Here is a 13985-nt window from a genome sequence, read left to right on the forward strand (position 1 = left end):
TTTTCTGTCATTACCCAGGTATAACATAAGTATTTGCATGCTTATAGATTATATACATTTATATAGATTTCCTGTTAAATTACAATTTGAAAAACAGATGCTGCACTGGGATAAGGTTTCACTTTTACCTGGGAAATTTTTTGTTTTTCAGAAATCTTATTTGCTAAGCACCTGATGAAAGTGTGGTAAGCATTTTGAACTATCTTTTCTGAAGACTGCTGCTGCTGCTAAGTCGCTTCAGTCGCGTCCGACTCTGTGCGACCCCATAGATGGCAGCCCACCGTCCCTGGGATTTTCCAGGCAAGAACACTGGAGTGGGTTGCCATTTTCTTCTCCAATGCATGAAACTGAAAAGTGAAAGTGAAGTCGCTCAGTCGTGTCCGACTCTTAGCGACCCCATGGACTTGCAGCCTACCAGGCTCCTCCGTCCATGGGATTTTCCAGGCAAGAGTCCTGGAGTGGGTTGCCACTGCCTTCTCTGATCTTTTCTGAAGACTAATAGTCTACAAATAATATTAATATTCAACACATTAGTTCTAATGAATGCTTGTTAATTTTACTTTGTAAAAACTTTCCACCAGATGGTTTACTCTTCATCTTCTGAGATAATTAAATATAAATGTTGAAGTGATTAGGAATTTGATGATGATGGTGATTTGAGAGTTTGAATTATAATAGGAAATCTTTCTGAAGTGTTTAAAATATCTTTAAAACAAACACATACGGCTGATACATACATATAGTTTTAAGTATGTATGTGTATGTGTATACTTTGTGTGTGTAGATGCATATGTTTATGTAACTATGTTTTAGGGTAAGAAAAATCATGTATATTAGGAGTTCCTACAGTTTATACTGTTTAAACCCATAAACATAAGAATATCAGAAAGAGAGAAGGAAAATAAAAACTTGACCTTATGTTGAACTCAGCAGTTTTGAATTAAGTGTATAGAATAAATCTTTCCTAATAGCCTCTTATTCTTTCATCCAAAACAAATAACTTGTAGTGAACAAGAAGGAAAGTATATTACCTTTATTAATTTTTCAAAGTTTCCTAAAAATTTTCTGGAGGAAGGTGAGATTTTTTAAAAATATAATTCCATTTTGTTTTTTAATGTATTTTAAAAAACTTTATTTTATATGATGGTTGATTAACAATGTTGTGACAGTTTCAGGTATACAGCAAAGTGATTCAGTTATATATACATATATTCTTTTTCAAATTATTTTCCCATTTAAGTTGTTACATAATATTAAGCAGAGTTCGTTGTGCTATACAGTAGGTCCTTGCTGATTATCTATTTTAAACATAGTAGTGTGTACATGTCCATCTCAAACTCCTAAACTATCCCTTCCCTACAATGGAGAAATTACTTAATGTAACTGATGATAGGAAGGGACTCACTTCTCTCATTATGCTATTTATTTTACATGTGCCTTTAAGCATTTTTTTCCTTATTTCCTGCATTACTGTCTTCTTTAGTGTTTAGCTGCATTTTTGTAGTGAAATGTTTAAATTCCTTTTTCACTTCCTTTTGCATATGTTTTATAGCTAATTTTTTGCATGTGGTTATAATGGGATTACATTTAACAACCTGAAGTTTCAACACTTTAAATTCAATTTATACCAGCTTACCTTCAATAACATACAAAAATTCTGATCCTTTACAGCTCTGTCTCCACTCTTTTCAGTTGCTGATGTCACAACACCTTTATTGTGGATCCCAAAACATAAACTATTAATTCTTTTAAATGCATTAGTCTCTTAAATTATGCAGAAAACAAGATATGGAGTTACAAAGCAAAGTTATTGTAACACTAGTTTTTACACTAATAATTGAAGGTTTTTTCATTTAAGTGTATTAGTCTCAAATCAGGTAGAAAGCAAAAAGTGCAGTTCCAAATCAATGTTACAATAGTACTAGCTTTTATAATTGCCCGTGTATTTACCTTTACTGAGATCTTTATATCTCCATATGGCTTTGAGTTACTGTCTGATGTCCTTTTATTTTTACCTGGCAGGAGAAACCTTGGGCATTTCCTGCAGGGCAGGTCTCATGGTCACAGGCTTCCTCAGCTTTTATTTATCTGGAGTCTTAATTTCTCTTTCTCTGCTGAAGGGAAGTTTTGCCAGATGTAGGATTCTTGGTTGACTGTTGTTTTCTTTCAGAACTTTGAATGTATTGGTTCATAGGTCTTTGGGCCTCCAAATTTCTGATGAGAAATCTGCTGATAATCTAACCTTGGGGATCCTTTGTATGTGATGATACACTTCTTTCTTGATGCTTTCAAGATTCTTTGTCTTTTGGAAATTTGATTATAATGTGTCTTAGTGTGAGTCTGAGTTCATCTTACCCGGAGTTTGTTGAGCTTCTTGGATATTTATGTCTTTTATCAAATTTGGGAAGATTCCCCCCCCCATCCCCCACCCCCCCGTTGGCTGTGCCATGCAGCTTGCAGGATTTCAGTTTCTGGACCAGGGATTGAACCTGGGCCACAACAGTGAAAGCCTGGAGTCCTAAACACTAGGCCACCAGGAAACTTCCAAACTGTGAAGTTTTAAGCCATTATTTCTTTAGATATTTACTCTGCCTCCTTCTTTCTCATCCTTCTGGAACTCTCCTGACACATATGTTGGCCCTCTTGATGATCTCCCGTAAGTCCCTTAGGCTCTGCTTGCTTTTATTCAGTCTTTTTTCTTTCTGTTCCTCAGACTTGATCATTTCCATTGCCCTATCTTCAGGTTTGATTTTCCTTTCTCTCTCCTGGTAAATCTGCCTTTGAATCTGTCTAGTGAAATTCTTTTTAGTTACTGTATTTTTCAGCTCCAGACATTCTTTTTTGGTTACTTTTTAGACTCTCTATCTCCTTATTGACACTTTCATTTTGTTCACAAATCATTTTTGTAAATTCCTCCACATTTTCCTTTAGTATTTTGAATGTCTTTAAGATACCTGCTTTAAAGTCTTTGTATAATATATCTTCATTACATCTTTTTTTCAGGGACAGTTTCTATTATTTTTTTCTTTTGAATGGACCATACTTTACTATTTCTTTGTATGCCTTGTGATTTTTTTTTGTTGAACACAAGACATTTGAATCTAATAATGTAGTAACTTTGGAAATCTGATTCTTCACCTTCCCCAGGGTTTACTATTTTTTGTTATTGTTTTTGTCTTTTTGATTGTTGTAGGCCATCAGGTAAAGAATCCACCTGCAGTGCAGGACATACAGGAAACGCAGGTTTGATCCCTAGGTCAAGAAGATCCCTTGGAGGAGGAAAATGGCAATCCACTCCAATATTCTTGCCTGAAAAATCCCATGGACAGAGAAGCCTGGTGGGCTATAGTCTAAAGGGTCATAAAGAGTCAGACATGGCTAAGTAACTAAGCATGATGACAAGGCCATCTCACCGAGGATTAGGCTGAGATGTAAACCTAAGCTCTTTTCAGGTCTTTTCTGAGCTTTTCCCTAAGCGTACATAGACATGTTCAGTTTTCCCCCATATGAGATGTTTTTGAAGTCCTCATCCTTAATGTCTGACTCTCAAAAGGCGGAAAGACAAAAAGTGAAAGGGGAGGAAAAAAAGGTGCTAGTCTTTTAAATCCCTGAAACACTTCAGCATGAAGAGGGGCTTGCAACAAAAAGGGGGATTATTCCACAACAGTGGCTGCCTGCCTCTTTGTCTGTACCTCAATGGTCAGAAGGGGCACTCAGCTATCAGATCACAGATCCCTGATATCTTGATATCCAGAGGATAGGATCCTTTTTGCTCACCCCATTTTCTATTAATACAAGCTATATGCAAGCTGTACCAGGAACATGTACACAGCTATTTACCATATAGCTGAGAGTGAGGGATGAGTAGTTACTAGGAGTTAAGAGCTAAAATTGATACCCTCTAGTTCTTTCCTTGGAGGTTGCAAGCCTTCAATAGACCACAGAGCTCCACAATCAGTTGCTCAGTCATGCCTGACTCTTTGCAACTCCATGGACTGCAGCATGCCAGGCTTCCCCGTCCATCACCAACTCCTGGAGTCTACTCAAACTCATGTTACATCAGACAGATTCTCCAGTACAACTGTTGTCAAAGTGGAGAGGCAGATTCCTGGTGCTTCCTTCTTCAATATCTTCCCAGCATCCTCTCCCAGAAGCAATAGGTATTATATGACACTTCATTAGTCTCCAGAATTTTATAAGAAAACAGCTTTTCAAAAATTTAGTTTGGCCAAGTCAAGAATTAATGGGAAGCAACTTTTGTTTGTTGTTTATACCCTGAAGAATAACATCTGGGGGAAAAAAGTAGAATTAACTATTTAGCTTTAACAGATATACCTAATTTCACATGGCTGCAATAATTAGTTTTTCAAATCAGATTTAAAAGGAATGCCTCTTGTTCTCAGAAGCAGAACATGTCAGATAAATATAAAATAGAGTCTGTGAACACATTCTTCAGAAACAAAGAGTACTTCAGTGAAACGAAAATTCTTATTCTTGTTGAGTGGCTAGGAAAGAACCTTTCAAACTGTGCACTTACCACACAGTGGCAGAACTCGAGGATGGGAGCATGGCTCACTACACCCCCTGGTGGCCACATCAAAACACTTATAAACAGCTGAAAGTTTTCTGGATCAGAAGAGCAACCCATGTGGAGAGAGGTGGAGATTCAGACTTCAGACAGACCAAAAGCAAAAGATGTAGAGCTTCACTATCATCAGTTAGAGCTGGTTTTTAACACATGGGAAAGTTTTACTTTTATAAATCAATCAATCACACACACGCACATATTCTAAGTTCAATAAAAGGTTTCTCTGTGAAATAATTTCATTTTATTTCTTAAAACAGAAAAGTGACGTGATGGGGGCATCTTACTATCCAGTGGCTCAGAAAACAAAAAGTTCTTTGTAGTATCAACAATTTTTCTATAAGTATGAGATTGTTTCAAAATTTTAAAATATATATGTGCTGTGTGCTAAGTCGCTCCAGTTGTGTCCGACTCTTTGCAACCCTATGGACTGTAGCCCACCAGACTACTCTGTCCATGGGATTCTCCAGGCAAGAACACTGGAGAGGGTTGCCATGCCCTCCTCCAGGGGATCTTCCTGACCCAGGGATCGAACTTACATCTGTTACATCTCCTCCATTGGCAGGTAGGTTCTTTACCAAGGGTTTCCCTGTGGCTCAGCTGGTAAAGAAGCCATCTGCAATGCAGGAGACCTGGGTTCAATCCCTGGGTTGGGAAGATCCCCTGGAGAAGGGAAAGGGTACCCACTCCAGTATTCTGGCCTAGAGAATTCCATGGACTGTATAATCCATGGAGTTGCAAAGAGTCAGACATGACTGAGCAACTTTGGACTTCCCTTGGCTCAGCTGGTAAAGAAGCCGCCTGCAATGTGGAAGACCTGGGTTCGATCCCTGGGTTGGGAAGATCCCCTGGAGAAGGGAAGGGCTACGCAATCCAGTATTCTGGCCTGGAGAATTCCATGAACTGTATAGTCCATGGGGTCGCAAAGAGTTGGACACGACTGAGTGACTATTACTTTCACTTCTTTACCAATAGCGTCACCTGGGAAGCCCCCCTCCCGAAATATATATATGAGGATAAATTAACAGTTTATATTTATAATAGACTTTACCACCTTTAAAAAAAATTTTAGGTATAATACTCTTATTCTCTAAGTTAACAAATTCTTTAACTAGAACACACACTCAGGTAGAAGTACACCTGTTTCCTTTCCACAGCAAAAGATGGGTAATGTAGTATTTATTGTCATTATGATTTTTAAATCCATACAAAAATTATTTCACTGAACAGGCTGAAATGAAGCCATATCTCGAAAGTAAAAAAGAAACAGACCAAAGGCAAGAGAAGGAAAACCTGATGAGGTACCAGAGACAGAGATCTAGAAGAAAGATGTGTCTACAAAAGGAATGCATTAGTAACACGGCACCATGTGAAATTAGGGCTTCCCTCATAGTTTAGTTGCTAAAGAATCTACCTGCAATGCAAAAATGTGCCTGCAATGTAGGAGACCTGAGTTTGATTCCTGGGTTGGGAAGATCCCTTGTAGAAAGAAATGGCAACCACTCCAGCATTCTTGCCTGAAAAATGCCATGGACGGAGAAGCCTGGTGGGCAGTCACAAGAGTCGGACACGATTTAGTGACTAAACCACCACCATTTGAAACTACATCTTACACAAAGACAGTCCTAATTCTACGTTTTCTTTCAGCCCTCTTTAAGCTATTTCCACTTGACTATTGCCCTGTAGTTTCACATGTGCAGAGGTGAACTCTTCATACATCGTCTTACAAGTTCTCTTTTTCAACTACACCATTTCTAGTAAAGATATCAACCAATCTTCTATTCCTGTTCATTCATTTAATGAGCATTTATTGAGTGCCAACTACAGGCTAATTGCTGTGGATGCTGAGATAAAAGACACAGTTTCTGTCTTCATGCTGCTATCAATTAGGGAGGTGACTGCCTACCTCTAGCCATCTGTCTGCAATGGCTTTCTAGCTCATTCTCCTGCCTCCTCTCATACTGCATAACACTGCCAGACTCTTATCCAGCAGTCATGCATTCTTTTAGACAAAGATCTACCAAATCAAAGTTGTTCCACTCTTAAGATATGAACGATGATCTTCTTATTGCCCTTGGAACACATTAGTACCTACTTCCATCCTTCTGGGCATATCCTCCCACCTCCCCATCCTCCTGTGTATGGAATGCTCTTCTGTTCTCCTAACTACATCCCATTTATCCAATACCCAGAACTTACCAGGATATTTTCTGATATTCCTCTGGCCCACACTGCTTGCTCTCTCTCTCTCTTCCCCACCTGCTACAAAACTTTCATTGCTAGGTTTGAAGTAGCAAACCTACTTACTTACAGTTGATATATACAGAAATGGGAGAATTCTACTATAATTAAAATATTTTCTAAATTTAGATCTAAGGTACTTTATTTCCTTCCACAACTAGTTATCTTAAAAAAGGTATCTTGGGATTTCAAAGATTTATTTCAATGGTATCTTCCTTTTGCTCACTTTTATTTATTACCTTGGGGGTTCCCAGGTGGCACTAGTAGAAAAGAAAGAAAGAAAGAAAGTGAATTCGCTCAGTCATGTCCAACTCTTTGAGGACCCCGTGAACTGTAGCCTACCAGGCTCCTCTGTCCGTGGGATTTTCCAGGCAAGAGTACTGGAGTGGGGTGCCATTTCCTTCTCCAGGGGATCTTCCCAACCCAGGGATCAAACCAGGGTCTCCCGCACTGCAGGCAGATGCTTTACCTTCTGAGCCACCAGGGAAGCCCCAGTGGAAAAGATCTGCCTGCAATGCAGGAGACACAGGTTTGATCTCTGCATCGGGAAGCTCCCCTGGAGGAGGGCATGGCGCCCCACTCTGGTATTCTTGCCTGGAAAATCCTATGGACAGGGGAACCTGGCGGGCTACAGTCCACAGGGTCACAAAGAGTCAGACACAACTGAGAACATTTATTACCTTGAAATTTTATTAGGCTGACGCATGAGACAGCCATTTGTAAGTCAAAATGGCATGTTACATGGCTTTGTTTATTCTCCAGTCAGCAAAGTGGGTCAGAACATAAGAAGATGAAAAGCAATGAGTTCATAAATACGCAAAAGGAAAGACTGGAACTGAATTTCATCCATTTATATTTTTACCAAAAAGGTAAGAATACATAACCTGATTTTCAGTTCTACAACTGTGTTATGATATTTTTATGCCTATCTTCTGTGAAAGACAACATGTCATCAGAATTAGCTATCATAAAAAGGACCTAGTGGGCATGAATAGATCATTTGTTTTTTAAATATAGTAAACTACATATAACATAGAATTTGCCTTCTTAACTATTTTAAATGTACAGGGGATTAACTAATTCACACTGTTGTGCAACTAACACTACCATCCATCTCAATAACTTTTTCTCTTCCAAAAATGAAACTTTGTACCCATTAAGCAATAATTCCTCATCCATCCTCCACCAGACCCTGGCAACCAACATTCTACTTTTCGTATCTGAGAATCTGACTACCTTAGGTATCTCATATAGGTGGAATCATACAGTATGTGTCTTTTTGGGACTGGGTTTTTTCACTTAGCATAATGTCCTCAAGTGAGTTGATTAAAAAAATTTTTTTAATTTCAGAGACATTTAAACAAATATTTTTAAAAGGTACTTATTTCATACAAAAGATATAGTCTATTGGGTCACAGTATAATAATGTACTTATAAAAGAAAGAAAGTAGAATTCTATGCCATCTTGAGACACTAAAATATCATAAAATATAGTTTGTTGCATTACAACATTGACAGTGCTACAGACTTTCAAATTTTTAAGGATTTCAGTGAACTATTATTAAATCTTTAATATAACTATAAAAAGCATTTTAAAGAAGATAACAGAAATGTTATTATATACATCCTAGATATCTCTCATAATTCTTTTCTTTTAATGACAGCAAGTATTGGTATCCTTATAAGATGCCCACTATTCCATGAGAGGAAGGAAAAAAGTTTCACTGTATTTTAAAAGACTGGGTAAGTTACTTAGCGGAGGAGGGCATGGCAGCTCACTCTACCTGCCTGGAGAATTCCCTGGACAGAGGAACCTGGCGGGCTATAGTCCATAGGGTTGCAAAGAGTCAGACACGACTGAACCAGTCGAGCATGCACACACAAGCTAATTAGTATATCCTTCGTATTAACCAATCTGTAAAAAACCGCCAAAACCTGTCAAAATGAATGACAAACATAAGGACAAAACTGAAGGCTGAAATGTTCTTTAGTTAGGTAAGGAAAATTTTCTTTTTTATTACCTAAGATAGGTTTACAGACTTGGGTCAAAGCTAGGCCAATATTGGCCTTTCTGGTTAAAAAAATAAAAAAGAAATCTACTATTTAATTAAGTTAATTAGCTAATTTATATATTGAGGTATACTTGCCATACAATAATTACATTAGTTTCATGTGTACAACATTATGCAGTCCACCACTTAAAATCTGAGTCAGTAACGGGATTCTTAAAGCAATTCCATTTTGAGACATCAACTAACTATCTTGGAAAACCAGGACAAACTCATCTGACAAGACTGAAAAGGAGTTAGAGAAAAAACACTATAGAAATGCTATAGGATGTAATGAACAAACATACCTCCTGGGCTGTGATCGGCATTCCTCCTCCCCACTGTCTGCCTCCTGTAGAGAGAGGAAAATAAGAAAAAAATTACTTAAAATCTGAGGTCTCATATCATAATACCAACAATGAATGCAATTTTATTAACCTTTACATGTAGGGAGTATCTCATTGATGGTGTACACTTAAACTAAATTCTGTCCATAAAAAGTGACTTCAACCAGCCCACTGGGTTGATATATCAACAGAATGTATTCCTGGAGGAAACTTTAACAATAGCCTATGAATTTTTTAATAACAAAGTATTCATAATGAAAAGAATACCTCTGAAAAATAACTGGAGATGTTATGTTACTTTCAATTAAAATGAGCAGGCATTCTTTCACCAACAAATATCATCAAGGTGACCTATTAACGATTCTGATCCCCAAAGAACCACCTAAATAATGAACACCATTTTGAAAAGTTCTCTTGATCACATGACCATCCCCTTAATGAACTATTACTTACTGAATATTTATAACATTCCAGATGCCTTGCTCAATACTTTTAAGTACATTGTCCAACTTATTCCTTAAAAACTGAGGTTGATCGTACCCTAGTTTTCACCAAGTCTGACACATACACATAAATCTACAATCAATGCAACTAAAAAGCACTGAATCATCGTTTAATTGCAATATTTATTTTTAATAGTGGCACATCAAATAATTGAGGTGTCATACAGCAATTTAGGCTCAATGAAATATGAATATTTTATAGAAACTGAAATTCACAAAAAGGAAAGAAGTTGCTCAAGGAAACTCATGTGGTAAGCTAAAATTAAAACTGATAAAATACTGCCTCCCAACACACTGAAAAAGGATATCATTCACCCTGACCTAGGTTAGGAATTATTATATGTTAAGATATTATATAGACCTTCACGGAGACAAGAATAGCAACATGAAGGAAAGGCGTGAGAAAAGATGAGGGAATGATATTGAGGTGCTAACTTTGTCTTTAAATTTCCTCTCTGACATTTTATATTTGCACTCTGGTCACTTTTGCCCTATTTGGCAAACACAGAAATAGGGGAAAAATAACTCAAACAATACGAGTATTGTCTTCTGGTAAGTCACCCACATTTTCAGTTTATGGAACCACCCCATTACCTCTACATCATCCTGCCTCCATTCCTGGGCAGAAACGGCCAGCTCTATAGCTTTTATTCTTATTTTATTTTCATGATTGATTTCAGGTATGCCCATTATCTTGTACAAACAGCAGGAGACAGCAAAGATCGTACCCTCAGAGGGAGGACAGGGAGAGTGTCATGGTATATTACACTCTGCCTCTAGGGGAAGTTTTAGGTTTAGAAGGATGCCTTTCGGGAAGTGAAGAACAGTGAAGAACCAATCGTCTCTAGAGTCAATAGTCATAACCTGGAAAGTCTGCGTGAATGAAAATGAAAAGATTCATAAGCAAATACAAACGTTAGATTTTGGAGCCTAAGGGAACTATGCTTCCTTGGAGGGTGCAAAGAGCCAAAACCAGTTACATCGACAGAGGTGAACTAACATTTATTTAATACCACTACAGGCCAGATAATTTATACATTATTTTATTTAATGTGCACCACAATGCCGTGGGGCTTGCTAAATGTCACAAAGCCAATAAATGATGGGAGTCACAATTTGAACTCAGGCCTATATTTCTGCTATAAATAGCTGCCTCTAAACTAAAAATCTGCCTTTGGTACCTTAACCCCAGGACAGGGGGTGGGAGGGGAACTGCAGAAGAAAGTATAACTTTTCTCAAGGATTATAATAAAACAATATCCTTTTGTTATCTTTCTTCTATGACGTCTACACTTTAAAATAGTGTCAAAGGCATGGAAAATTCCATTTGCACAGACAAAAAGTAAGCCAGAACAGTGTTTCTAACACAAGATCCCCAAATGACTTTTTTTTCTTTTTCAGATAATTTTACAATAGTCCAGGCCAATGAATTATTTGCTTCCCTTTCATCTTACTTGGAAAAAGAGGCTTAGGGAAAAAAAAAAAAAAACACAACTCAGTACGTCAAGGCAAGGTAAAATGGAATTTTGTTTTAAAAATGAAAAAAGTGTTCAATTATGCTTATTTCAATAGAATTCACTGCCAAAAATACAAAGATTCAATACTGCTTATTCAGCAAGATTAATGATCAGGTAACACAGTTGAATGGTGGCAGTTAAACGGTAGCTAAAGGGAGAATGCTTACCATTCTATTGTAACAAGTGTGTACACTAGACCATATAAAACCACCTATCTTATCAAATTGCTTGACATATTGTTGGTAAAAAAAAAAGAAAAGAAAAAAAATGCAAATAGTCAGTGTGCTCAGAACATTTGAAAACACCAGGAGAAAAGTGTAGATATAACTATCAATTCTTCTAAGTAGATAGAATCATTTTTGGTGGGTAAGGAGAATGAAATAATTAAATGATTAAACACAAGTTTGTTGACTTTTTAAAAAATATTCCAGAGTACTATTGTTAAGTAGTTTTTATTTAAAGAGTACAATTTCTTCCTGATGTTCTAAAGGAAAAATTGACCTATAAACAATATGGTGTGAGATTCTGAATATGCATTTAATTTTAGGATATTCAGAAAACACTAATTCAAACAGATATATGCACCCCAATGTCCACAGCAGCACTATTTATAATAGCCAAGATATGGACGCAACCTAAGTTTCCATCAACAGATGAACGGATAAAGATGTGCCATATGTGTGTATATGTGTGTTTTATATATATATAAAATGGAATAAATGGAATACTGTTGCTGTTGTTTACTTGCTAAGTTATGTCTGACTCTTTGTGATCCCATGGACTGTAACCCACCAGGCTCCTCTGTCCATGCTCAGCCATAAAAAAGATGAAATTCTGCCATTTGCAACAGCATGGATGGACCTGGAGGGTATTATGCTCAGTGAAATAAGTTAGAGAAAGCCAAATACTCCATGTTATCATCTACATGTGGAACCTAAAAAAATAAAATAAATGAACACTTAGAACAGAACAGAAACAGACTCATAGATATAGAAAACAAACTGGTGGTTACCAGTGGAGAGAGAGGGAACGGGTGGGCAAGGTAGATGCATGGGATTAATAGGTACAAAGCACTCTGCATAGTGAATAAAAAGAATATATTGGACAGCACTGGGAAATACAGCCTTGTAACAACTGTAAATGAAGTGTAATCTATAAAAATATTGAATCACTATGTGGTACACTTGAAACTAATATAATGCTGTATATAAACTATATTTCAATTAAAATATAGTAATACATAATTTTAGGGTATTCAGGAACCATTAAGTATGAATTGATAAGTTAATACATTCTTACTAATCTTAGTACCTGAACACAAAAGTAGGTCACTTAAGTAAAAGATGTTTGAAAAAGAACATAAACATCACAGTCATATTTGTTGAGAAATAGGCTGGAAGTGCTGCTAGCCTTGAAAAACACCAGGCTAGGTAGGTGTTAAGCAATAATTTCCCAACCTTTATGGTCCAAACTTCTTTACACTTTCCATACCAAAATTCTTTACACTCCAATCCAAGTAGATTCATTCATCATTTTTCAAAGGTCCATGTTGTTTCATCATCGTGGAAGGCCCTTCCCCACCCTCCTAGATCTTTCTGCAACCTTAAAAGCTGGCTTTAAAAGTCAGTAGTTCATGATGCTTCTGTTATCATCTTACTGAGAGGCTGTCTGCCTCCTTCCAAACCTGACAATTACTGTGCATGCTTCCTATGGCACTACTGAGATCTGTCTGTGAGTTACCACTGGGCTCTTGTTTTACTCCATCATCAAACTGTAATCTGCCTTATTTTCCCTTTGCATCTCACCTTGTGTTTAGCACAATGCCCTATGTGCACATGGAACTTGATAAAGAGGTGAATGAATGCATGATTGGAGCAGTGAACTAAAACCATGCAAACACGGAGCTAATTGGCTGTGCATTCTTAGCTAGTAAGGACTATGCCAGCTATGTTTTACCCTTAGCCGGTTAATAGAACAGTTTTTGTCGCTCAGGAGTTAGTCTGTGATGAAGATCTGGAAGTAATACCTTAGGCTTTTCCTTTGGTTAAGCAGAGAGAATCATTCACTTGCTCTCATTTATATATTCATTCACTCATTCCACATTAATTGACCACCTATGATGTGTTAGGTACTAGGCACCAGGAATTCAAAGTAAGCAGAAGCACCCTTATCCTTGGATAGTTCATATTGTAGTAGGGGAGACAGTTTCATAAGCCAAAAATTATATGTCATTTGGCTTCCAGCAGAAGCTGTATATACACTTATATACAAAGTGCTCTAGAAACAACAGAGGAGGAAATGACTAACTGTGGGGCTTGGATATGCTTCACGGAAGTTAATTTTCAGGCTAGGCTTGAATTAGTGGGTTTGTGTTAGATGGAAAATAGGAGGAAGAATATTTCAGGCAGAAGAGCTGGCAAAAGGAACAGAAAGAGGAGTAAGAGTCTGGACGTGTACGGAATGGTGAGCAGCTGTGAACTCCTGGAACAAAAGGATGGGTACTGGAGGTTAAGGCTATCAGGTAATACTGATGTTACGAGTCCATAGGGGTAGAATATTAAGATAACAGTCCTAGGGTCACAAAAAGTGGTTGTGGATTATTCATTAACTGGATTTCAGATTATTCATCAGTCACTTCTGTCCCTGGGAAAAAACTGAGGGTATCTGTCAGGAAAAAATAGTCTAGTAGTCTTTCTAAGAGTGGACATGAGCTTTGAAATCAGGAAAATCCTGCTTCTGGCTTT

General features: G+C 37.3%; 1 protein-coding gene across 4 annotated transcripts in view; it reads right to left on the bottom strand.

Annotated features, from left to right (window-relative positions):
• Window positions 1–13985, bottom strand: part of SSH2 (slingshot protein phosphatase 2) — a 245460-nt gene that overhangs the window by 125118 nt on the left and 106357 nt on the right. For all 4 annotated transcript variants that reach the window (XM_070292540.1, XM_070292539.1, XM_070292538.1 and 1 more), the window contains one exon: window positions 9183–9226. In XM_070292540.1, the coding sequence (XP_070148641.1) occupies window positions 9183–9226 (44 nt within the window). The remainder of the gene's footprint in view (window positions 1–9182; window positions 9227–13985) is intronic.

This window comes from Ovis canadensis, chromosome 11 (assembly GCF_042477335.2).
Source record: "Ovis canadensis isolate MfBH-ARS-UI-01 breed Bighorn chromosome 11, ARS-UI_OviCan_v2, whole genome shotgun sequence".
Classification (NCBI taxonomy): Eukaryota; Metazoa; Chordata; class Mammalia; order Artiodactyla; family Bovidae; genus Ovis; species Ovis canadensis.